General features: G+C 41.6%; 1 protein-coding gene across 3 annotated transcripts in view; it reads right to left on the bottom strand.

Annotated features, from left to right (window-relative positions):
- Positions 1–1,163: 1,163 nt before the first annotated feature.
- The window catches only part of tnn (tenascin N), a 42,346-nt gene continuing 17,362 nt past the window's right edge, over positions 1,164–26,147 (bottom strand). Inside the window, exons 4-20 of one of the 3 annotated variants that reach the window (XM_046359951.1) lie at positions 24,654–24,917; positions 23,658–23,840; positions 23,294–23,383; positions 16,114–16,377; positions 14,570–14,833; positions 13,398–13,661; positions 12,143–12,406; positions 10,965–11,228; positions 9,601–9,864; positions 8,522–8,785; positions 8,033–8,163; positions 5,647–5,785; positions 5,205–5,356; positions 4,955–5,051; positions 4,564–4,728; positions 4,120–4,283; positions 1,164–2,944 (exon numbers count right to left, since the gene is read on the bottom strand). In XM_046359951.1, the coding sequence (XP_046215907.1) occupies positions 2,819–2,944; positions 4,120–4,283; positions 4,564–4,728; positions 4,955–5,051; positions 5,205–5,356; positions 5,647–5,785; positions 8,033–8,163; positions 8,522–8,785; positions 9,601–9,864; positions 10,965–11,228; positions 12,143–12,406; positions 13,398–13,661; positions 14,570–14,833; positions 16,114–16,377; positions 23,294–23,383; positions 23,658–23,840; positions 24,654–24,917 (3,359 nt within the window). In that variant the 3' untranslated portion in view covers positions 1,164–2,818. The remainder of the gene's footprint in view (positions 2,945–4,119; positions 4,284–4,563; positions 4,729–4,954; positions 5,052–5,204; positions 5,357–5,646; positions 5,786–8,032; positions 8,164–8,521; positions 8,786–9,600; positions 9,865–10,964; positions 11,229–12,142; positions 12,407–13,397; positions 13,662–14,569; positions 14,834–16,113; positions 16,378–23,293; positions 23,384–23,657; positions 23,841–24,653; positions 24,918–26,147) is intronic. The other 2 variants (XM_046359952.1, XM_046359953.1) reach the window with 2 other exon arrangements.

The raw sequence follows: 26,147 nt of genomic DNA, 5'->3' as shown, positions 1-26,147 counted from the left end.
AAAACGTATAATTGTTTGTTTGTTATTAGTTTAAGCAGGCTGTGTTTGTCTATTGTTGTGACTTAGATGAAGATCAGATCAAATGTTATGACCAATTCGTTCAAAAGTCCAGGTAATTCTAAAGGGTTCAAATACTTTTTCTAGCCACTATATGTTAATGTGATATTTCATTTTATTTTATTTGAAGAAATTGGCCAACATTTCTTAAAGAAAATGATTGCTTTGTCATTATGGGTTATTGTGTGTAGATTGTTGAGCGGAAAAAATGATTGAATCCATTTTAGTATAAGGCTGTAACATAACAAAATGTGGAAAAAGTCAAGGTGTGTGAACACTTTCCAAATGCACTGTAAACTAATGCATGACTAGAATGTAGCAATAATACAATTAGTGTACGTGTAAATACTGCCTCTTAGTGGAGAGAAATAGAGTGTGTTAAAACAGAAAATAATATTAAGTTAGGGAACTTCTGAGTTCAGTGTTGTTATCCGTCTGGCTGCTAGCTAAATCACTGACAAATGGCAAAATAACCCAGACATGCACACCCTCTGCACCGAATAGCAGGCAGGGGAAGCAAAATAGTGTTTGCTTTAAGACACTCGCAGTTAGCCACTGATTCTTTTCAAACCACTCATTGTTAAATTTGCAATTTACGACTTGTTGTGTAATGTTTATGCCCAATGGCCAATGAGCACCAACACATTTTATCTCTGATTTCTCTTCATATGACAAAGATTGAATAGGATTTGCCAGTAGATTGTCGACGTGATTTAGGATGATCACTGCTTATCTAGCTTGCTAGCTACGATTTTAAAGTATGATGTTGACATGATCAGTCCAATCAAATCTACGTGATTTGACATATTTCATCTGTGACCAATGACCTTGAGCCTTCTCGGACGGGCACTTCTGCTGTAAATCTATGAGAACACCCAAGGGGGCATGATGAACTGCCTTGCTCTCCCTTAGATTCTGCTGTGATGTCGTGTCCCCATGAGTGACAGAATCCTGAACCAATCATGGCGCAACCAGAGAAGATGAACAACCCCTATGCTCTGTGCTTTTGCTGGCTGCCCCTCCACCACAGAAAGCACTGCGCCAGGCCGAAACAGCTGCATTTTGGAGCTGCCTTACTCAAAGAAATATACCAAGTTTGCATGCTGCTTTATTAAGTCAAGGATCTTTTTTTTCACATTGTTTGCTAAACGGATATGTCACATGAATGGATGCCAGAATTACAGATATGGCTCAAAACAGGTGAGGCTCTAAATGACGAGTCACCACTGATTACAGAGCATAAGCAAAGAATGACCTAGCTAGCAGAACACAGACATACATGGTGAGTATGCCTGTTACAACATTAGCATGTCACCAAGAACACCAGCGCTCACCAGAAAATGCAACCGCATGGTATCGAACGACCAACAGCAGTAGAGGCTGCGGAGAATGAATTAATATAAGGATACCTAGTCAGTTGTATAACTGAATGCATTCAACTGAAATGTGTCTTCCGCATTTAACCCAACCACTCTGAATCAGAGAGGTGCTGGAGGCTGCCTTAATCAACATCCATGTCATCGGCGCCTGGGGAACAGTGGGTTAACTGCCTTGCTCAGGGGCAGAACAACAGATTTTTACCTTGTCAGCTCGTAGAAAGTGTTTGTAGAATATGACTGGTGCGATGTCAGCTGATGCATCACCGGAGCCAATACTCAGGTTCCCTGTCTGAACTTGCTGCGCTTAATTTGTGGTAGATGATACATGACTCAAGTGTAGGCTACCCTAGACTGTGTCTGACAAAGAATAAACCATAGTAGTCAATTCGAAATTGAGATAAATGGGGACAATTTTCAAATATCCTGTATGAAGATCGGGTTAACCCTGCAGTTATGTCACAACGTGACATGAATGGTAAAAAGCAAGTCAAACCTTTTTTGGGGGGGAAAGAGAGCAACTGCACATGGAAAAAATCTAATGAAATCAAATATATTCCACTTTGTTTCTCTTCTTAGAATTTGAGTGAGCATGTAGCATTCAAGTATGAATCAAATTTCTTGGTTAATCTCAAATACATCTATTTGATAACTTTGCAAAGCCATGTCCCATTCAAATAACAATCTCACACACTGCAGGCAATACTGTAGATGCTAGAGCTAAAAAGCAACTTTTTTTGAGGGGACTTTATTTCTCTGAGAATGTGTGGCATGAATATAATACAACAACTACAATACACATTTGAAAATACAATCTTACAAGCACAGGAGCATATCATCCATTCTATTTCCTATGCATGACATCTGAAATGTGATGTCTAGCTAACACAGAGTAGGCTGGGTAGGCAGGGGACCAAACCTTAGAAGAGAGGGTCAGGGTCTATGCTATGTTATGAATGTGAACAAGAGCGGTATAACTATTCTAAAAACACGGTGTCAATGGGTCATCTAGCTCAGGGATTCTTAAAGTGGGGTCCACAAGGGGTCCTTGGCCAGATAAAAAAAGTCAAACAATATACATTTTGAAAATTATGTTTAACATTCCTTTCCAGGGCCTGAGACTTGGTTCGTCTGGCCATGCACTGCTGAAGTCATAGTAAAACTCCTTGAATGCTATTTTTATCTCACTCGAGTTGTGTTCTGATTATGAGGGGGTCCCTGATGAATTTGCTATCACAAAGGGGACCTCTATTCATAATAAAGACAGTCATGTGATACGTTACAGAGGTAAGTTATACAGTAATCCTGTGATAGAGTTGAGGCTCTAGCTACTCTGCCTGGTTTGTAATGAGGTTCCCATTGAATATTTTAGTTAGTCAGAGGGACTATTTTCTGGGAGCTGTTCTGCTGCTAAGTGACCTCCTCTTCCTGGCGGCGCTCACTGGCCGGATCTTCATCTCAGTGAAATCAAGAGACATGAGGTGGCCTTTCCATGGCTCCCAGTTCACACCCTGGTAGAGGTTAGGGGGACACATGACAACACATTAGATTACACAGTCAGGCAGTTTTTCATTCTGCTTCAGTCTTTAATAGGTCTACACTCTTAGGGGGAAAAAAGTGGTTTTCTAGAACCTAAAAGGGTTCTTTTGCTGTTCCAATAGGAGAACCATTTGAAGAACCCTTTTTGGATCCAGGTAGAACCCTATTGAGTTCCATGTGGAGCCCTTTACACAGAGAGCTGTATATGGGACCAAATTGTAATTACTTCGCTACTGTGGCCTATTTATTTCCTTCCTCCTCACGCCATTTGCACACACTGTATATAGACTTTCTTTTTTTCTATTGTGTTATTGACTGTACGCTTGTTTATTCCATGTGTAACTCTGTGTTTTTGTTTGTTGTTTGTGTCGCACTGGGCCAGGTCTCAGATGTAAATGAGAACTTGTTCTCAACTGGCCTACTTGGTTAAATAAAGGTGGAATAAAAATGGATGTTATAGGCATGATATAAATCCAGTCTCCGGTAAAGAGAGGCACAGCCACACATTAGATTAGCCAGTCAGGCAGTTGTTTCATGATACTGACTGACACATGCTGATGAGCATTTTGGAACTATTTTAAATCTATCAACATTAGGTAAACGGATGGATTTATCCACTTTGCAAACTTCTATTAACTCTGTTTGTGTTGCCTACACCAAGACAGACGTAAAATTATTAAACATATTATTAAGAGAAACATGGTATAATGTGACAGGACAAAATAATACCCTTCCATTTTCTCCCAACATTCTTCTTTGCAGAGACACACAAACAGTTCTTGTTAGACTTTCTGAGAATGAAAGTTATCTATTAGCCCCTGCTATTTATAAGGCTTTTTGAGAAGAAAAATAAATTGTTCATAGATGTAGGACATAGCCATTTCAAACTAAGATTGGAAAGCCCCTACAGGACGCTCATTGACAGCCCCCATAGATTCTATATTATTCTATTACTGCCATCTGCTGGAAAAATCTCCCACTAGATCCAAAATACTAAAGAGCACACTTCAAGTTTCAAATTTTGAATGTACAGTGAAATGCCTTTCTTGCCAGCTCTAAATCCAACAACGCAGTAATCAATATCAACGTAGTACTACAAAACAATAACACACGAGAATTAAAAATAAGAAATAAGAACACTTCTTACCATGCTGTGTCTGTTGTCTCCGAATTTGCCGTTCAGGTTGGCAAGGTGACAGTTCTTGTACCACCAAGCGCCACGGTGAGTCAGGGCGCAGTTACCAAGAGCAATGTCATTGTCATTGTCAACAGTAGAGAATGGGCGACCTTGATGGTAGTTCATGGCATCACCTGGAAAACAATCATATACCACATTCACAGAATTGTTGTACGCAATCCAAGTCAGAGAAGGACAGTAGTAAAAGACCCCTAAATGGCAGGTAGACGTCAAACTGCCAGCTTTTATGTATTTTTAGCAAACCATTGTAAAAATAGAAGGTATTCAAGGTATTGCGTGATAATAGGTATGTTTGTTGGTTGGAGCTTTGGGTTTGTGTGGTGTGTATTGTGTAGAGTATTTATGCAGGTATGCTTTAACAAATTGTTAGAAAGATACAAAGAGCTGGTCCACCTGCTGTTCCTCTGTATTTGCCGATGGTCAGCTTGAACTTCTGCTTTGCCGGGGCTATCTTGAAGTTGTCATAGACGGCATAGGCCTTCTCTGAACCCACACCCAGGTCCACTCGCAACTCATACTGGGTAGGAGTATTGGTCAGCTCATAGATATTGTCCAGGCCTATGGGTTAGAGTAACAGAATTGTGATGATGATTTACATCATCATTGTGGTTGTCATCATCACCATCGTTGTGGTCGTCGTCATCATCATCATCATCATCAGAGCAGCAGCATCATCTTCATCATCATCAGCATCATCAGTTTCAATTCCACGAGAGGAACTCCTAGGGACATAACAGTCCTATTTAGATACAAGAGATTAAAGGGATGCCTTTGCAGTACTAACCGAGCCAGAACTCATCAGTCATGTTCCCAAAGCCGGCCATGTACTGTCTCCAGCGCTTCATGAAGTCCATCTGTCCATTGTTGCGTCTTTGTAACACCTGTGGAGTGATATACCGTAGATCTCAGTCTCTGCTCACACACAGAGTTGATTGACAGTTTATATTGATGAGAGTAATGTTCAATCTATCCTGACATGTTTTTCTTTCAGCCATCAATAACATGAATCCTAATGTACGTTAGCTTGACCATACCACCCATCCACCGCCATCAGTGTCCATGTCACAGTACACGTCCATGGGCTTGGTGCGATCACTGTTGATATAAATCGTGTAGATTCCACTTGCCATGTTACCATTCGTCTTAATCTGAGTACAGTCCATGGGGAACGGGTGCAACAAACCCACTGTTAAAGGTACAAGTACAGTGATGTCAGTAAGCTTTCATTTTCAGGGGGGAAAAAGTAAGTTGTGTTAACTAATTTACTCTGATAAAGCAATAAACATATTGACCAGAAGGTTGGCTGTCCAATTAACCAATGTGACCAATTAAAAGATGAGAAAGGAATGAGACATTACTAATTATACTACATGAATAGCACAAGAGCTTAGTGAAATGCAAACGTCTCCACACTGACATGTGAATAAATCAGACTAGTTTGGTCTAGGGAGGATGTTCATAGAGGGCACATCATACCTGTTTTGAATGTGGTCTCTATCACTCTGCTCTTCTTTGCTCCTCTGTAAGCGAGGAGGGTAACAATATAGTTCTTTCCCATCTCCAGGCCTGACATGGCAAACCTGCTCTCTCCTTCCCTCAGCTTCTTCTCAAAAGTCTATTCAGAACACAGAGGAATTATAATCCTTGGCTGGGACAAAGAAGAGTCACTGACACAGAATTCAAGACCATTTATGTTGATTTTACAATATTTTGCTACTAGAGGTCAGGGGTATATACACAGTATTTCTTTTTTGCACAAGATGCACACCTTGTATAAAATCAGGCCCGGTGTTATGGACGGGCCTTTGGGGGCCTGGTCCGCCCTACAGTACCTCCTTGCCCTTAAAATATAGATCATTTATTTGCCGGAGATGCGTGCTGACAGAAAGACATCAATCTCAGATAAAAGATCTAAGCGAGTGAAACAGCGCCGCTCTGTCTCATAAAAGGCGCTGCATGGTCAATCCTAAGACTTCATTGTAATACGGCCTCTGCAGAAGTCAGGTTATTCATACTTCTTGCGCTTCACAGAGCAGAGCTGTTACGTAAATTGTCATGGAAGTGAGTTTGTGTTTATACAGGACCTCCCGCCCTCACCTACCTTCAACCAATCATGTCAATGCAGAACTCTACAGAGCACACCGCATTGTTACAAAATGGGGAAAGGGCACAGCAATGCGGTGCCCCGCACAATTTGGCCTCAATTTGGTCAGGGAGTTGACCAAGAACCCAGTCGGAAGCTACTCCTCAATAAAAGGCACATGACAGCTCGCTTGGAGTTTGCCAAAAGGCACCTAAAGACTTTCAGAACAGGTCTGATGAAACCAAGATTGAACTCTTTGGCCTGAATGCCAAGCGTCACATCTGGAGGAAACCTGGCACCATCCCTATGGTAAAGCATGGTGGTGGCAGCATTATGCTGTGGGGATGTTTTTCAAAGGCAGGGACTGGAAGACTAGTCAGAATCAAGGAAAAGATAAACGGAGCAAAGTGCAGAAAATTAATGAAAACCTGCTCCAGAGCGCTCAGAACCTCAGAATGGGGCGAAGGTTCACCTTCCAACCGGACAACGACCCTAAGCACAAAACCAAGACAATGCAAGAGTGGCTTCAGGACATGTCTGAATGTCCTTGAGTGACCCAATCGGAGACCGGACTTGAACCTAGTCGAACATCTCTGAAGAGATGAAGAGAACCTGATAGCGCTTGAGAGGATCTGCAGAAACGAATGGGAGAAACTTCCTAAATACAGGTGTGCCAAGCTTGTCACGTCATAGCCAGGAAGACTCAAGTCTGTAATCGCTGCCAAAGGTGCTTCAACAAAATACTGAGTAAAAGGTCTGAATACTTATGTAAATGTAATATTTCAGTTGTTTTATTTTGAATAAATTGGCTAAAATGTCTAAAAACCTGTGCTTGCGTTGTCTTTATGGGGTATCGTGTGTAGATTGATGAGGGAAAAAACATTTGAATCCATTTTAAAATAAGGCTGTAACCTAACAAACAAAAAAGGGGTCTGAATACTTTCCGAAGGCACTGTACATGTCAGCAACCACAGCTAAGTCACTGAAACCCTTAAGAGGTTGCAGGCAGTTTTGGAATGGCTGGCCAGTAATAAACTGGTCTTGAACATCTCTAAAACTAAGAGCATTGTATTTGGTAAAAATGATTCCATAAGCTCTAGACCTCAGCTGGATCTGGTAATGCATGGTGTGGCTGTTGAACAAGTTGAGGAGACTATACTGTCATGGTCAAAACACATAGATTCAATGGTTGTACAGATGGGAAGAGGCATGTCCATTATAAAGAGATGCTCTGCTTCTCTGACACCACACTCCAGAAAGTATATCCTGTGGGCTCTAGTTTTGTCTTATCTTGATTATTGTCCAGCCACATGGTCAAGTGCTGCATGGAACTCCCAGGTCATATTGCTCAAATGAACAGTAAACATTGTTTTTTTTTAAACAGTTAAAGCAACACCTCACCGCTCAATGCCTCTCCCCTATTTGACCTAAATATTGTGTGTATGTATTGATATGTAGGTCATGTGTGCCGGTTTTTAAATGTATGTAGTTCTGTCCTTGAGCTGTTTTTTGTTTATTAATGTTCTGTATTATGTCATGTTTCATGTTTTGTGTGGTCTCCAGGAAGAGTAGCTGCTGCTTTCACAATAGCTACTGGGGATCCTAATAAAATACCAAATAGCAAAAGGATGAAAGGTCATTGTGATCGCCAGTACTAAAAGATAAAAAAATATAACTGACAATGATAATAGATGTATATAGCTATGCACAGATGTCATAACATTGGATACATCACTGTTTACAACTACTAGAGGGTGAAACATGTGAGAATCAAAGTACCGTCAATGTGCCATCCTCAGCTCTGAATGTGAGGATGTAGCCATCGATTCTGGCTAAGGGAGCAGTCCAGGTCAGGGTCGCAGCGTCCAGCTTAACATCTGACGCTTTTAGGTTCTTAGGCGAATCCATTTCTATGAAGAGAAGATCCAAAACATAAGCAATTCAGTCAAATGAAAACGGGATTTATGTTCAGTTGCAGTCATTGAATAAGATTCTGTATAATTTATCATGCCTTTCATTCCTCCATCTCTATTCTCCAAAAAAGGTCACTGTATATGTCTCACATAATGAGCAGATCCTTGAACTGTTAGTCAGAGTTGACCAGCATTCCAGTAAGAGTGGAGGAACCTGCAGCTCCTCAATGATTATGCCTCCACAAGATAAGCTCCTGTTCAGTAATGACTATCTCTGCCTCATTGGACAATGAATGCGTGGAATTATCATGAAAAGACTTGGCTGTCGACTGGAGCCCCAGGGCAAATAGATAACCTGTCTCAGCTGGTGTGGAGCTCTTCCTGCTGACCCGGGAGCCCTTGACAGCCCAGATGTAGACTGTGTAGATGACTCCAGGCCTCAGCCCAGTCAGCCTGTAGGAGCTGCTGTCTGCCCCCACGGGGATCTCCCCACTGGAGCCCTCAGCAGAGCTGTAGCTGATCATGTAGCCGTCGATGTCCGCTAGAGGTCTGTCCCACGACACATCGGCTGTCTCCTCGGTCACTTCTCTGGTCAAGAGGTTAGTAGGAGCATCCAGATCTGGAGAACCATTGATATAAGGGTTAATGCTCTTCGGTGTCATGTCATGAAGTCAGTTTACACACCAATATCAAAGTTTGTCAGAGATTATCAGGCCTCATAAATGGTTTAATATGGATATAAGTCCATGTGCCTTGCCATTTGTTGTGTAGATCTACTGTACCCATGTGCCATCATCCCAAATCCCAAAATAATGTAAAATGTAGGCACTATCTTAAATTATGAATTAGGGCAGTTTTTATTTTCTATTCATTTGGGATTTAGGCACATAGTTGAACATGAACAAATACTACAGTTTCCTATAGAATACTACATTACTTACTATAGAATTCTGTAGTATACTGCGGTATATTGTACTACACAATGGAGTACCCTCGGTCATGTGTGGTACTTACTATATAATTCTGTAGTGTATTGTAAAATAATATAGTAAATACAACAGTATATTACAGACTGCAAAACTACAGTAAATACTACAGTAATGTCAATAAAACACTACATTCCGCAAAACCACTAAAGTAATTAATATAGTATATTAAATTACAGTATTGCATTTGTAAATACATTGCCCATTCCAGTCCCCCATATCCCAATTTGTGTCACCCATAAGTAGCAAACCTACACAACAAGTATAGACCATACATTGTGTTCTCTACAGGTTATAAAAAGGAGCAGAAGCTGTAAACTGTCTGTTCAGACCTCAGTCCTACGTACCTACAGGTTATGGAAACTTGAACAAAGATGACTCATTAACATCTCTACAGTGTGTGGGATCTCACTCCTCACACTCAAAAAGTATGAGACTAGTTAGTGACCTGTTTCAGCTACAGTGGAGCTCTTCCTGCTGACCCGGGAGCCCTTGACAGCCCAGATGTAGACTGTGTAGATGACTCCAGGCCTCAGCCCAGTCAGCCTGTAGGAGCTGCTGTCTGCCCCTACAGGGATCTCTCCACTGGAGCCCTCAGCAGAGCTGTAGCTGATCACGTAGCCGTCGATGTCCGCTAGAGGTCTGTCCCATGACACATCGGCTGTATCCTCGGTCACTTCTCTGGTCAAGAGGTTAGTAGGACCATCCAGATCTGGAGAACCATTGATATAAGGGTTAATGCTCTTCTGTGTCATGTCATGAAGATTGTGACATTTAATTAATTTACTGTTTCAAGACCTGCTGTACATAAGAGAGCTGTAAATCACTCTCATTGTATAAGAGAGATTTTAAAGGGACATTTCATACACCAAAATCAAAGTTTGTCAGAGGTTTTCAGGCCAAATAAATTGTCTAATATTGATATTTAAGTCCATGTGCCTTGCAATTGTTGTGTAGATCTAGCCATGTGCCCTCATCCCAAATCCCAAAAGAATGCTAAATATAGGCACTATCTTAAATTATACATTTACAGTTATTTTCTTTTCCATTCATTTGGGATTTAGGCACATAGTTGGACATGAACAAATACTAAAGTTTACTGTAGAATACTACATTATATACAATGGAATTCTGATGTAAACTGTAGTATACTGTAGTATATTATACTACACAATGTAGTATCCCTTGGTCATTTGTAGTACTTACTATATCATTTTTTACAATAATATAGTAAATAATACAGTATACTACATGCCACAAAACTACAGTAAATACTACAGTAATGTCAATAAAACACTACAGTCCGCAAAAACACTAAAGTAATTACTATAGTATTACACGACTTCAACTTAGGCCAAACAACACCCGTGGCACTATATTCTCCAAACACTGGCTTCTCGGGCCTTATCAAATCAAATCAAATGTATTTATATAGCCCTTCTTACATCAGCTGATATCTCAAAGGGCTGTACAGAAACCCAGCCTAAAACCCCAAACAGCAAGCAATGCAGGTGTAGACGCACGTTGGCTTTAATATTATACTACAGTATTTCATTTGCATATACCCTGCCCATTCACATATCCCAATTTGTGCCACACATAAGTGACAAACCTACATGACAAGTATAGACCATATATTGTGTTCCCTACAGGTTATAAAAAGGAGCAGAAGCTGTAAACTGTCTGTTCAGACCTCAGTCCTACCTACCTACAGGTATGGAAACTTGAACAAAGACAAACCCTAAACTAATATCTCTACAGTGTGTGGGATCTCACTCCTCACACTCAAAAAGTATGAGACTCGTTAGTGACCTGTCTCAGCTACAGCGGAGCTCTTCCTGCTGACCCTGGAGCCCTTGACAGCCCAGATGTAGACTGTGTAGATGACTCCAGGCCTCAGCCGAGTCAGCCTGTAGGAGCTGCTGTCTGCCCCCACAGGGATCTCCCCACTGGAGCCCTCAGCAGAGCTGTAGCTGATCATGTAGCCGTCAATGTCCGCTAGAGGTCTGTCCCACGACACATCGGCTGTATCCTCGGTCACTTCTCTGGTCAAGAGGTTAGTAGGAGCATCCAGATCTGGAGAACCATTGATATAAGGGTTAATGCTCTTCTGTGTCATGTCATGAAGTTTGTGACATTTAAATTATTTACTGTATCAAGACCTGCTGTACCTGAGAGAGCTGTAAATCACTGTAATTGTGTAAGAGAGATTTTAAAGGGTCAGTTCACACACCAATATCAAAGTTTGTCAGAGATTATCAGGCCTCGTAAATGGTTTAATATGGATATAAGTCCATGTGCCTTGCCATTTGTTGTGTAGATCTACTGTACCCATGTGCCATCATCCCAAATCCCAAAATAATGTAAAATGTAGGCACTATCTTAAATTACGAATTGGGGCAGTTTTTATTTTCTATTCATTTGGGATTTAGGCACATAGTTGAACATGAACAAATACTACAGTTTCCTATAGAATACTACATTACTTACTATAGAATTCTGTAATATACTGTAGTATATTGTACTACACAATGTAGTATCCCTCAGTCATGTGTGGTACTTACTATATAATTCTGTAGTATATTGTAGAATAATATAGTAAATACAACAGTATATTACAGACTGCAAAACTACAGTAAATACTACAGTAATGTCAATAAAACACTACACTCCGCAAAAACACTAAAGTAATTAATATAGTATATTAAATTACAGTATTGCATTTGCAAATACATTGCCCATTCCAGTCCCCCATATCCCAATTTGTGTCACCCATAAGTAACAAACCTACATGACAAGTATAGACCATACCTGTATATTGTGTTCCCTACAGGTTATAAAAAGGAGCAGAAGCTGTAAACTGTCTGTTCAGACCTCAGTCCTACCTACCTACAGGTTATGGAAACTTGAACAAAGATGACTCATTAACATCTCTACAGTGTGTGGGATCTCACTCCTCACACTCAAAAAGTATGAGACTAGTTAGTGACCTGTTTCAGCTACAGTGGAGCTCTTCCTGCTGACCCTGGAGCCCTTGACAGCCCAGATGTAGACTGTGTAGATGACTCCAGGCCTCAGCCCAGTCAGCCTGTAGGAGCTGCTGTCTGCCCCCACAGGGATCTCCCCACTGGAGCCCTCAGCAGAGCTGTAGCTGATCACGTAGCCGTCGATGTTTGCTCGAAGTCTGTCCCACGACACATCGGCTGTGTCCTCGGTCACTTCTCTGGTCAAGAGGTTAGTAGGAGCATCCAGATCTGGAGAACCATTGATATAAGGGTTAATGCTCTTCTGTGTCATGTCATGAAGATTGTGACATTTAATTGACTTACTGTATCAAGACCTGCTGTACCTGAGAGAGCTGTAAATCACTGTAATTGTATAAGAGATACTTTAAAGGAACAGACTACACACCAAAATAAAAGTTTGTCAGAGGTTTTCAGGCCAAATAAATGGTCTAATATTGATATATAAGTCCATGTGCCTTGCCATCTGTTATGTAGATCTAGTCATGTGCCCTCATCCCAAATCCCAAAAGAATGCAAATTATAGTCACTATCTTAAATGATGAATTTAGACAGTTATTTTTTTTTCATTAATTTTGAATTTAGGCATGTAGTTGGACATGAACAAATACTACAGTTTACTATAGAATACTAAATTATATACAATGGAATTCTGTATTGAACTGTAATATACTGTAGCATATTATACTACACAATGTAGTATCCCTTGGTCATTTGTAGTACTTACTATATAATTTTGGAAAATAATGTAGTAAATAATAGGGTATACTACACACCACAAAACTACAGTAAATACTACAGTAATGTCAATAAAACACTACAGTCCGCAAAAACACTAAAGTAATTTCTATAGTATTACACGACTTCGACTTAGGCCTAACAACACCCGTGGTAATATATCCTCCAAACATCGGCTTCTCTGGCATTATAACTTAAATATTATAATACAGTATTTCATTTGCATATACCCTGCACATTCCACTTCCCCATATCCCAATTTGTGCCACCCATAAGAAACAAACCTACATGACAAGTATAGACCATATATTGTGTTCCCTACAGGTTATAAAAAGGAGCAGAAGCTGTAAACTGTCTGCTCAGACCTCAGTCCTACCTACCTACAGGTATGGAAACTTGAACAAAGACAAACCCTAAACTAACATCTCAACAGTGTGTGGGATCTCACCCCTCACACTCAAAAAGTATGAGACTACTTAGTGACCTGTCTCAGCTACAGTGGAGCTCTTCCTGCTGACCCTGGAGCCCTTGACAGCCCAGATGTAGACTGTGTAGATGACTCCAGGCGTCAGCCCAGTCAGCCTGTAGGAGCTGCTGTCTGCCCCCACAGGGATCTCCCCACTGGAGCCCTCAGCAGAGCTGTAGCTGATCATGTAGCCGTCGATGTCCCCTAGAGGTCTGTCCCACGACACATCGGCTGTATCCTCGGTCACTTCTCTGGTCAAGAGGTTAGTAGGAGCATCCAGATCTGGAGAGACATTAGTAAATGGGTCAAATATCATATTAGTGTTCCATGCTGTTATTTTTTTCCCCTCTAGGAGAAATAATGTTATGTTGCACATTTTCACAAGTGCAAAAAAAAAAGACTTTGTGACAGGCAAAATATTTCTCTAGTAAAGATTTGTTTCGAAGTATCACAAGTATTTTGCATACAATTTACAGTCTTATATTTGAGGAATTATTCTCCAAAATCAGATTTTGTCTTGTGTTTTTAGACCTCAAAAGTGGTCTTCTGTTGAGATAAGTTCCCATCCCAGGCCATCAGTTTTATAATTCTAGCTATATGCCAAACCTCTAAATGACTAGGAAAGATAGGCACCATGTCATTTCCAGCTTTGCAGTGCTTATCTTTTCTTTTCATTTGGGGTTAAGGAATTGAACTTGCTGGATCTACGCAACCAATGGCGTGGGATGTGGACTCATCTTGACATTCTTTTTATGTCTAAAAAGCATCTGACAAACCTTCATTTTGGAGTGGAATGTCCCTTTATGTATAACATATTGTTTGAAAACATAATTATCTGTGATGGTCAGTTGAGGTATGACTAAGGACGAGTGAAACAAGTTTGATAGATAATTTGTTGTGGTACACACTCCTTTTTATAGTCCCAGATCTATTACAAATGTGTCCTATTCTAAGTAACTGCCATATCCACCACAGGAGGTTGGTGACACCTTAATTGGGGAGGACAGGCTTGTGGTAATGGCTGGAGCGGAATCACTGCAATGGTATCAAATACATCAAACTCATGATTTCCATGATGCCATTCTATTCACTCCACTCCAGACATTATTATAAGCCGTCCTCCCCTCAGCAGCCCCCTGTGATATCCACATGTTTTTTTGACCCTTTAAATTACAAGACAAGTTTGTGACCTGTCTCAGCTACAGTGGAGCTCTTCCTGCTGACCCGGGAGCCCTTGACAGCCCAGATGTAGACTGTGTAGATGACTCCAGGCCTCAGCCCAGTCAGCCTGTAGGAGCTGCTGTCTGCCCCCACAGGGATCTCCCCACTGGAGCCCTCAGCAGAGCTGTAGCTGATCACGTAGCTGTCAATTTCAGCTTGGACTTTTTCCCATGTTACTGTCGTTGTGTCCTCTGTCACTTCTCTGGTCAACAGGTTAGCAGGAGCATCCAGATCTGAAAAGGTATCAGTATAAGTAAGTAGGTAATTTGTTTCAGTATATACTATGTAAGTATCAGGCACTAAAGGCTATATGTGTTCGGGATTATGTTACTTTCTTTCTTTTTCAAAGTAAAACCAACGCGTGTCGGCTTTTGGCTTTCGCCAATACATTTTCAGACATTTTTAAATCAAATATCAGTGTCCACTTTAGACTCAATTTAGCCTCTTGTTTGAGAGCAGAAAGCTTCCCACAGTCCGGTATCACAGTTAATTTGTTCGCTGATCCAGTAATCCTACCCTGCCCCAACCTACCCGAACCAGTCAGCAGAGGAAACAGGGGGAGCGCTGCCTGCCGACGTGGTCGTGTCTGTATTTCACCCCTTTTGGATGTTTGTATTCATGTGGAATCCCGTTATTTGACTTATGGGACAGGTTAGTGTACTATGTCTGTTTCAGTCGTTTTCTCACTGAAACAGGTGTCCATAACTAGGCAGCTATAGGCTTCCATGAACACAATGTCCCACACCAACAGTCCCTGAAGGCCAGACAACGCCACGTCACCTACAACCTAATGTAGCATATTGTTCACTTTGGGTATCAATGGAATTGTGGGAGAGAAAACATACATTGATTTAGAAAGTACAGTAGCACTGGGTGATGATATGTCTGCGATGTGAGAGCCAAGAGGGCATTTACTACGCAGAGCTTTTCTATAGCCTCTATTTCCTGACAGCAGGCGTCATCTGGTATTGCACTTGAGAATTAAATGAGAAAAATAAATACTTGCTAGTTCCCTTTGAGTTAAATCTCCTCTGTTGTCGCCAAAACTTTGTCACAAACATGTTCCACAATGCTAGGCTAAGCTAAACTCATGTCAAAAGAAGTATCTACCCGAATTACTTAAAATAGCTTCCCAGTACAGGTCTGAGTGAGAGTGTCCCTCTTGGCAAAGATGTAAGGAAGAGAAATATGCACAAAAGATCAGAGGGTGAAAGTCTGCCTAACAGTTGTTGTTTTTTTTACCATGTTGCCATTATGTAAAGTCCATCCTTTAAAAGGTGAAAATACAGCCCGAAGAACTATCCACAATAGCCCAAAAGAAAAGGATTGTCAAAGGACCTACAGAAAGCATAGGATGAGAAGATCTCTCCTATTCCTCCATAAGCCATCAGAATCAAAACATAAAGACAGACGTCACTTAAGACTATTTCTAGAACGGAAACAAAAACAACGTGATCGCTATTAAATTATTTAATTGATTAATTATTATGCTATCAGAGTCACAACAGTTTACCTGTCTCAGCTTCTGTGGAGCTCTTCCTGCTGACCCGGGAGCCCTTGACAGCCCAGATGTAGACTGTGTAGATGACTCCAGGCCTCAGCCCAGTCAGCCTGTAGGAGCTGCTGTCTGCCCCCACAGGGATCTCCCCACTGGAGCCCTCAGCAGAGCTGTAGCTGATCACGTAGCCGTCGATGTCTGCCTGTACCTTCTGCCATTCCACGGTAACAGTGTCCTCTGTCACTTCTCTGGTCAAGAGGTTCGTAGGAGCGTCAACATCTGTTGATATCATGAGGATGGAGGCAGGCGAGATGCTGTGTAAAGCGTAATTATTTTCCACATGGACACTCATATGGTTTATAAAACATAATTGAAGCATTGACTTTTTTTCAAGTCGGTCATTCAAATGAGGAAAAATTCATTATTATGGGCCGACAGAGGTCCTAGTAGCAGGCTGGATGAGGAACACAGACAGGCTCTTTCTCGTCCTCTCTCTGTGAGGAAACAGGAGGAGGTCAGTGGGCTTAAGGTATGAGAGGACAGAGAAGAAATATGGCGGATGTGAGCGCACTGACAGGGGGGGATCCAGACCGGAGCACAGAGCAGAGCAGGATGAGTGAGGGGAATGGGGTTGCAGTTATATGGTGGTCGCTGGAGTAAGGAAAGCGTGACATTGAGAGAGAGAGCGAGAGAGAGAGAGAGAGAGGGAGAGAGAGAGAGAGGAAGTGAGAAAACATGTAAAAGAAATCATCATTGGGCTTTTCCTCCATGACTCCGCCAAGGTCAGCTCTATGTCACCGCACTATCCGCATCATGAAAACTGATTAATGATGCATCCAAAGACAAAGTTCTGGGAATGGGAGCCACATATAGGGTTTAGCTGTTGTCTTTTTGCCACTGTATGTGGGTACATTGCTCGTCAAGCTCAAAGAGATTAGTCGCAAGACAATGCCAACAAGTTCATTAACAAAGTAGCAGTAGAAATGAGAAAAGCATGTGTACAGTGTATGAGTTAAGCCTTTTCTCTGTTGTCCCAAGCTGAGACCTTAATTTCCCTGCAAAAGGGAGCACTTGTCAGAAATATCTTTCTTACTTATCAAACAAAAATGCAGACAGACACACATGCTACAGCTTTATCATCCTCTCCAATGCATGGTTGTTCATGCTTGAACAGATCAGCACTTTGGTAGGTGTTTTATTTCCGTGGGAGAGGCTGAAGACAGCCTGGCGAGGCCGTGGCGTATGACGGATTGGGTTAGCTCAAGGTTCTGCCGCCACAGAGGCTGAGTGGAAGACTACAAAACACTGGTTGTGGTTTACCATGTGGAAAACAGCTATTCCATCATAGGCCTCCTTACAGGCCTTACCGCCTGGGGAACGAGCTGCATTTACACGATAGTCTTACTTAAACGGGCAGTGACGGCAGAAAGTTGAGTGCTCGAGGAGCCCAAGGGAGAGCTGTGTCAGAAGGTAGGGCCGGACGATACCAGTATCGCAATATTCTTTCCATGGCGAAAATGAAAACCCGGAGCAGATCAAACTCTTTGGTATGTAAAATATTGCGTGCTATACTTCGCCACCGTGGCCTATTGATTTCCTTAACTTACCTCATTTGCACTCACTGTATATGGACTTTTTGTTTTCTTTTGTTCTACTGTATTATTGACTGTATGTTTTGTTTATTCCATGTGTAACTGTGTTTTTGTATGTGTCGAATTGCTACGCTTTATCTTGGCCAGGTCGCAGTTGCAAATGAGAACTTGTTCTCAACTAGCCTACCTGGTTAAATAAAGGTCAAATAAAATAAATACTGTAGCTTGGAAAATAAATACATGTGAATCTGGTTGACAACATAATTATGTTTGTTTCCTACATTAGGGCTGTTTTCCTAAAGGATTTAATCCTCTTCGTGTTTTGTTTCCTTGCCACGATACTAACGAGTATCGCGATACTGGTATCGTCCCGGCCCTATCAGAAGGGTGCCATTTTTCTTAACAGCAGTGTACAGGGTTATGTACAGGTATGTATAGACCTAAAAGTCCACCCACACTGAAATTAGCAGCTCATAACTATTTCTGAAGAGGTTTATTAGGGGAAGAAGAGATTAGTAACTTCAGCACCTCAGAATAACTCTGAAGAATAAGGACTAAGGGCGCCAGAGTCCGCCTCCACTTATTCTACGTACCAACTGCAGCCCGGCTGTACTCCACAGCTCCACAGGACCTTCGAGTCCAGGGACCATATAGCATGACGGCTAAACACAATCCCTGGTTTTCACCTAGCTATGCAGCTGCTTCTGGTTATACGACCGCTCCAGTGTAAACTTGATTGAATCTGATTAGGTAACACCAGCAGACTACTATGTTGTGTTTATTAGCCTTACAATCCTCTGGCAGGTCACTATGACAGGTAGCGATTCAATCGATTTTGGCTTGTTCAGATGCTGTAATAGCTCGCTATAATTCATGTCTCCTGACTGCGCCCTGGGAAACGTGTCAAGGTCTAGCACTGTACACCACTGTTTCATTGTCTATGAAATAAGGATTTATGTTGACCACACAGTAGAAGAGAGACCCTTTGTAGCCATTGAATAAAATGGCATGATAGTATTTGCATGCTTAAAATGCATGCACGCATGACTGTAAGTTGCTTTGGATAAAAGTGTCTGATAAATGGCACATATATATATATATATATATATATATATATATATATATATATATATATATATATATATATATATATATACACACAGTGGGGAGAACAAGTATTTGATACACTGCCGATTTTGCAGGTTTTCCTATTTACAAAGCATGTAGGGGTCTGTCATTTTTATCATAGGTACACTTCAACTGTGAGAGACGGAATCTAAAACAAAAATCTAGAAAATCACATTGTATGATTTTTAAGTAATTAATTTGCATTTTATTGCATGACATAAGTATTTGATACATCAGAAAAGCAGAACTTAGAACTGCAGCAGGGCTTTTGACCCACTCCTCCCTGCAGACCTTCTCCAGATCCTTCAGGTTTCGGGGCTGTCGCTGGGCAATAAGGACTTTCAGCTCCCTCCAAAGAATTTCTATTGGATTCAGGTCTGGAGACTGGCTAGGCCACTCCAGGACCTTGAGATGCTTCTTACTTAGTTGCCCTGGCTGTGTGTTTCGGGTCATTGTCGTGCTGGAAGACCCAGCCACGACCCATCTTCAATGCTCTTACTGAGGGAAGGAGGTTGTTGGCCAAGATCTCACAATACTTGGCCCCATCCATCCTCCCCTCAATACGGTGCAGAAAAGCATCCCCAAAGAATGATGTTTCCACCTCCATGCTTTACGGTTGGCATGGTGTTCTTGGGGTTGTACTCATCCTCATCCTCCAAACACGGCGAGTTGAGTTTAGACCAAAAAGATCTATTTTTGTCTCATCAGACCACATGACCTTCTCCCATTCCTCCTTTGGATCATCCAGATGGTCATTGGCAAACTTCAGACGGGCCTGGACATGCGCTGGCTTGAGCAGGGGGACCTTGCATGCGCTGCAGGATTTTAATTCATGACGGCGTAATGTGTTACTAGTGGTTTTCCTGAGTCTGTGGACCCAGCTCTCTTCAGGTCATTGACCAGGTCCTGCCGTGTAGTTCTGGGCTGATCCCTCACCTTCCTCATGATCATTGATGCCCCACAAGGTGAGATCTTGCATGGAGCCCCAGACCGAGGGTGATTGACCCTCATCTTGAACTTCTTCCATTTTCTAATAATTGCGCCAACAGTTGTTGCCTTCTCACCAAGCTGCTTGCCTATTGTCCTGTAACCCATCCCAGCCTTGTGCAGGTCTACAATTTTAACCCTGATGTCCTTACACAGCTCTCTGGTCTTGGCCATTGTGGAGAGGTTGGAGTCTGTTTGATTGAGTGTGTGGGCAGGTGTCTTTTATACAGGTAACGAGTTCAAACGGGTGCAGTTAATACAGGTAATGAGTGGAGAACAGGGGGGATTCTTAAAGAAAAACTAACAGGTCTGTGAGAGCTGGATTTTTTACTGGTTGGTAGGTGATCAAATACTTATGTCATGCAATAAAATGCAAATTAATTACTTAAAAATCATACAATGAGTTGAAGTGTACCTATGATAAAAAATTACAGACCTCTACATGCTTTATAAGTAGGAAAACCTGCTAAATCGGCAGTGTATCAAATACTATATGTGTGTGTAATGCACTCTAGCTGCAATTTTCATAGTAAATAAATACTGAGTCTGTCCTAAAAGAGAGAGGTATTGAAAAGCCCTTTTCCTCTCTTGTTGTAAGTGGAGGACCGGCCACTTGTGTGAGAGAACATTCTGTAATGTATAACTTGCTGAGAGGAGAGGAAAATGCTCCTATAATTGAGGCTTCCATACTGTAATGTGAGCTGTCAGGGGCGGCCCCGCAGGATACAGTGTCATACTCTGTACAGTTAGTAGGAGGCTCATATATTCACAGACAGTCGCAGACATAATAGACTGTCTCTTTGTGAATGCTATTATGTTTGTTTTTTCCTATTTTTCTTTTACGTGTGTGACTTTATCGCTCTGAGGAGAACAAACCGTGCAGTAGCAGTAATAGATGAGTAGCAGTAATAGATGGCCCTTTTAAAAGCACCCGGCCCACACACTCATCTTGAACTAATTCTATGCCTATCTAAGGGAACTCAGGAGTTCCGAATTACAAAATCACTATAAGCCTTACGTGCAACTCCTCACGTGAAGGTTTAGGACAAGCCACTGTGAATCATGTGAAGATTAGCTCTGTAAGGGGGAAGCATGTGTGAGATCATGGAAGCCACCTGACAACCATCAAACGGGAGCGCTACAAGAGTTACCTCCAGATGAAAACCATTCAAAGTCGCCTGAGAGTTGAGAAAACAAAGCGTCATCAGCGTAACGAGACAGGGAGCTCTCCTTTTTGAACTACTACATCACCCTGACAAAAGGAGCAGGTCAAGTTGGATAAGCTGCCATTGTAGACCAGTCAGTCAGTCAACTAGAAGGCAAGTAGCAGGTTGGATAGGACCAGCTGTAGAGGTTAATATCCTTAATGAATTCATCCTCAATCAACTCAACAGAATCCTTGTGAAGTCCAAATAAGGGATTCCCATGTTAATATTTCTTTAAGGACCAGATGGCTTACATAAATCATGGACTATTCTCACCTTAAGGCTCAGATCATTGGTGACAATATCAAGCTGTTGCACAATGTGTTCTACTACCATTTTTGTCATTTAGCAAGCGCACTTATCCAGAGTGACTTACTGTATTGAGTGCATATATTTTCCTACTTGTCCCCCATGGGAATCAAACTCAAAACCCTGGCATTGCAAGCACCATGCTCTACCAACTGAGCCACATGAGACTATTGCTCAGGTAGATCAGCTTTTAAAAAATATATTTTCCTTTTATTATTTTCCCCCAACCCTATTTGGAGTAAAATAGTAGACAACAGTTTATACAGTTTCTACATACTGTATTTATTTTACAGACACAATGTATTTTACAATAGTTATCTTTTGTTTGTTTTTAATCCCATCCTTCAGCTACCCTCAATCCCTCCCATCTATCTCTGAAGAACATCCAGTCTGATCCTTCAGCTACCCTCAACCCCTCCCATCTATCTCCTAACACCATCCAGTCTGATCCTTCAGCTACCCTCAACCCCTCCCATCTATCTCCTAACACCATCCAGTCTGATCCTTCAGCTACCCTCAACCCCTCCCATCTATCTCCTAACACCATCCAGTCTGATCCTTCAGCTACCCTCAACCCCTCCCATCTATCTCTGAAGAACATCCAGTGCCATATATTTGTATCTGTGCTGTTTCACAAAAGTTCTGAACCTATATACATTTTACGGACATGGTATATTTTACATGAGTTATCTTGTTGTTTTTAATCCCACCCTTCAGCTCCGCTCAACCCCTCCCATCTCTCTCTTAACACCATCCATTTTTTATTTCAATTTGCCAAAAATGTGTCAACTGTGCTGTGATGTTTCACAAAAGTTCTGAACCTTTCTATTCTCATAGTTTCAACAGATTGTAAATTAAAGATAAACATTTTTGCTAAAAGTATTATTATGTTATTGATCGATTGACGATGGCTTTTAAAATCCCCCAGTAGTGCTATCTGCAAAGTTAGCTCCAGGTAAATGTTGCAATTCTTCAGTCATTCCTGAACCTGCGACCAAAAAGCTACATATGAACAGTACCAAAACAAATTATCGAATGATTCGGTCTCTTCGCAGCAAAATCTGCAGAGCTGGGATGGTTGTATCCCCCATATTTATAATATTCTAGTGGTTGCAAGAATTATGTATAATAATTCGTTGGCGTTGGCGTTGTCTTGTGTGTCAGTTCATAAACCATGTGCCATGGAATTGGTACATTGAAAATCTCTTCCTAACTATTTTACAATCTATACAGCACAGCTGCCATTTTTTTGGCCCTTAAGTTAAACTGGTATACTTTTTTATTTAACACAATTTTCTTTAACCAATTTTGGTCTTTAATGCAGGGCCAACAGACAAGTTCCTTACTTTTTCCCCCTTCCACTTGCCTCTTCCATTCTTGCGCTAACCACTCTTACCTCAATTATTAGAACCTGTCCAAATGATTAGACTGTCATTTCTGACCCATAATCACTAGTCATAATTATTAGACTGTCATTTCTGACCCATAATCACTAGCCATAATTATTAGACTGTCATTTCTGACCCATAATCACTAGCCATAATTATTAGACTGTCATTTCTGACCCATAATCACCAGCCATAATTATTAGTATTCCTGACCACGTTCATTATTCTATTATCATCGTCTGTTATAGTAAGACCTAATATCAGGGTACAGTACTGTATGTTATAATTCTATGCTTTATAGCACATTCTGTGCCTGTCCGCTGTTCCCACAGTAGAGTTGTGAAGGATTTAGAGTCAGACTATGGTCCAATGGGCTACAGAGGGTGGTTACAGCAGGCTGATGTTGGATATGGTATCCGTGTCCCAAATGGCACCCTATTCCCTATGATGTGCACTTGTTTCTGACCAGGTCCCATAGGGCTATTCTATACATGAAACAGGGTGCCATTTGGGACACAGCCATAGTGTCTCCCCACTCCCTGAAACCCCCAGATATCCCGTGTTGTCTAGAATCAGCAGCATTCACCTGTGACCCCGGTGACGAAGGAGGCTTTCCCCTCGATGGTGCCTTTGATGCCTTGCACTGTGATGAGGTACTCAGTGCCAGGTTGCAGTCCTGTATAACACATACAGAGAAAGTAAGCTGCAAAACCTCACAGTGGTTCAATGTTCTTAATCTACCACAATACATTTGAACACTATTCAATAATTATAGCCATTTATGTACATAGAAAACAAAATGGATGATCTGTGAATGCTCAAAGGGTTATGAGTGTGGGGAGGTGGAGAACATTAAAACAGACGGTTACACAGGAAACAGTTTTAAAATATGACGTACTATTGTATTTTAAAATATTCCAGACAGTGTTCTCCTTGTTTAAATGACGTACCTACGATGGTGTTGGTGGTCCTGGCCTCTGCACTCATAGGTACGATCTGCTCCTCCTCCTGCCCGTCAGGATTAGCATGGGTTAGTCTGAAGTGGTCCAGAGGTGCTGCAGGGTTCTGCCAATCCACCTGGATAGAGTCCTCAGTCTGGCCCAATACCCGGATACCATCAATACCAGACACCACTGTGTAGGTTCAACATGGTCTCATTAGAATATGTCAAAATAGTGACACTTAACCATTGTATTTATACAACACCGAAGCTGACAATCATTCATGTCACAATAATGATCTACTCGTTATATGGTTTGATTGGGGACAAGTTATAAGACAGGCTCATTAGGGTACCAAAGAGTGTCATAACTGAAGTACAGAACCACAGCATGTTTCCTGTGAGGCTCTTCCTGTACGTGATCTTGCATACGAGCCCATTAAAGGACAGGAAAAACTAATTAAATACCAGAAAGGGGCTGACTAATGTCCTTTAAATGTTCTTTCTCAGGGGGGAAAAAGATTTAAACCATTTGGAAGGGATAATGTTTTGAAGTTAAAGCGTCTTGTGTGGCTAGAGTCTTCGTCATAGCCAGATGATCAGGCCTTTTCTCATGCCCAGAGAGGAATGTCATGCACTGAAATGTTTCCCACAGCCCAAGGCTCTGTGCTCAGTTCCTGTCTTCGCCACATCTGTGAACTAGCCTCATTTCCATAAAATGTGTCCACAACTTAATTTCCTTGTAATTAGGCTGCCTAGTGTAATTACCTTTAACCTAATGGTAAACAAACTATCACTAAGTGAATAGTTTAGTACAAACAGACTTCAGGGTTATTTGGGTCAACTGTACATACGGTACACAGTGAATTATATGTGATGACAGAAAATTAAAATTGGCTTCCAGAATCACTTACTACAAACGAAAGCAGCTGCACTTGTGAGAGAAAAGGACAAAGTACAAATCAATGCTGTGAGAAACATACTGTGGTTCACTTCACATCTTTACCTGTGGTCGCCTCTATCCTGTCCCCCTCGCTCTGGATCTCCTTGATGACAGCGTACACCTGCACTATGTAGGTGACCCCCGGCCTAAGACCGGTGATCAGGTAGGAGGTGTCTGTGTTGGGAACGGTGACCCGCTCCAGCTCTGCCTCATTGCCCTCAGGGTGCCAGGCCAAGACGTAGTACTCTGCTGCTCTCACCGCCTGCCACTCTACCAGCAGCGAGACATCAGTCACCCTGACCAGACGCAGGCCGTTAGGGCCAAACACTAAGGGGGAACATAGGTATGGTTGGTTAAGGGACAGCTCAAAACTCTGTCTATGTTATTTTCATGAATTCAAGGGGTAACCCCAACCAGGATAAACCTGGTGGCCTGTCAGTTCAAAACGTCAACTGTTATGCCAAGAGATCAAACCCTCTTGAAGAGATCAGAAGTTATTGTATTAAGGTCACTACGTTATTGCTTTCTCTCTTTTTCACTCTTTTCACACTTCACTCGATGTTACTCTGACAGAAATAACATATCTGGTTTAAGGAAAATAACATTTTTAACTTTTAGTGGTTTTTCAAAAACCTGAGATGGAAATTGGTGAAAAGATATTGCTTTTCTGTGGTTACAGTGTTATATCTAGCCAGGATCCTTCAATTAAGATGGTGGAAAATATGGTCTGGCGAATCAGAGACTATAGGGGAATGTTTCAATAACATGAAAGTAAGCCTGGGAGACGGCCAGTCAACAGTGTACGGAGCAAACTTTCCACGCCAAGATATTCCTGCGGGTACAGGGAAATGCACAGGCGACCTTAGGTGGTGAATTTGAGGAATTCATGTGCAGAAAAAGCGTAACTGTACATTGGGGGAAATATGAAATGGGTGCTCAGGAGACCACATTTACCAGGAAAGAATGAACAGCAGGTTTGGACATTGTTCCACATGATGAAGGCAGGAAGCTTTCTCTTCAGCAGGGGCCTTTTCATACAGAGGCAGTTATTATGCCTGTTCCTGACATTTTCTACAGCCACCGCCAGTAACAATTTTGCACTTAAATAATATTTCAGAAAGGCCAGAGGGACGAATAAATTAACATCTAGAGATTTGTAAAAAGCTAAAGGAAGGGAAATGTGTGTCCTGATGGAATTGTTAATGGGGGAAGCATGGGGGAAGCATATTTGGACGAAGAAAATTAATATCCTAACAGAAATTATGTTTGGACTTCATAAAGAAGGGAAGCATAAATCTACAGTGGCAGGTTCTGAACCAAGGAAAAATCTGTTTGCTGTTAAAAGCATTTGGAGAAAACTGTAAATAAGCTTTTCATCAAGTGGTCTGAACGTGTGCTGCCCAGTGTTCTCTATGTCATAATTAATATGAGAAACAAGTGGGGAAGCTGTTTCCATGTTGTGCTGTGACCATACATCATTACAATGCAAATAATATTCAAGACCCCCCGTTTGAGCATGTAATGTGATTCTGAAATGTGAAGCAAACATGTGAATGA

This window comes from Oncorhynchus gorbuscha, linkage group LG08, assembly GCF_021184085.1.
Source record: "Oncorhynchus gorbuscha isolate QuinsamMale2020 ecotype Even-year linkage group LG08, OgorEven_v1.0, whole genome shotgun sequence".
NCBI lineage: Eukaryota > Metazoa > Chordata > Actinopteri > Salmoniformes > Salmonidae > Oncorhynchus > Oncorhynchus gorbuscha.
Note: the sequence above shows the minus strand (reverse complement) of the source record. Positions and strands in the feature narration are given on the sequence as shown.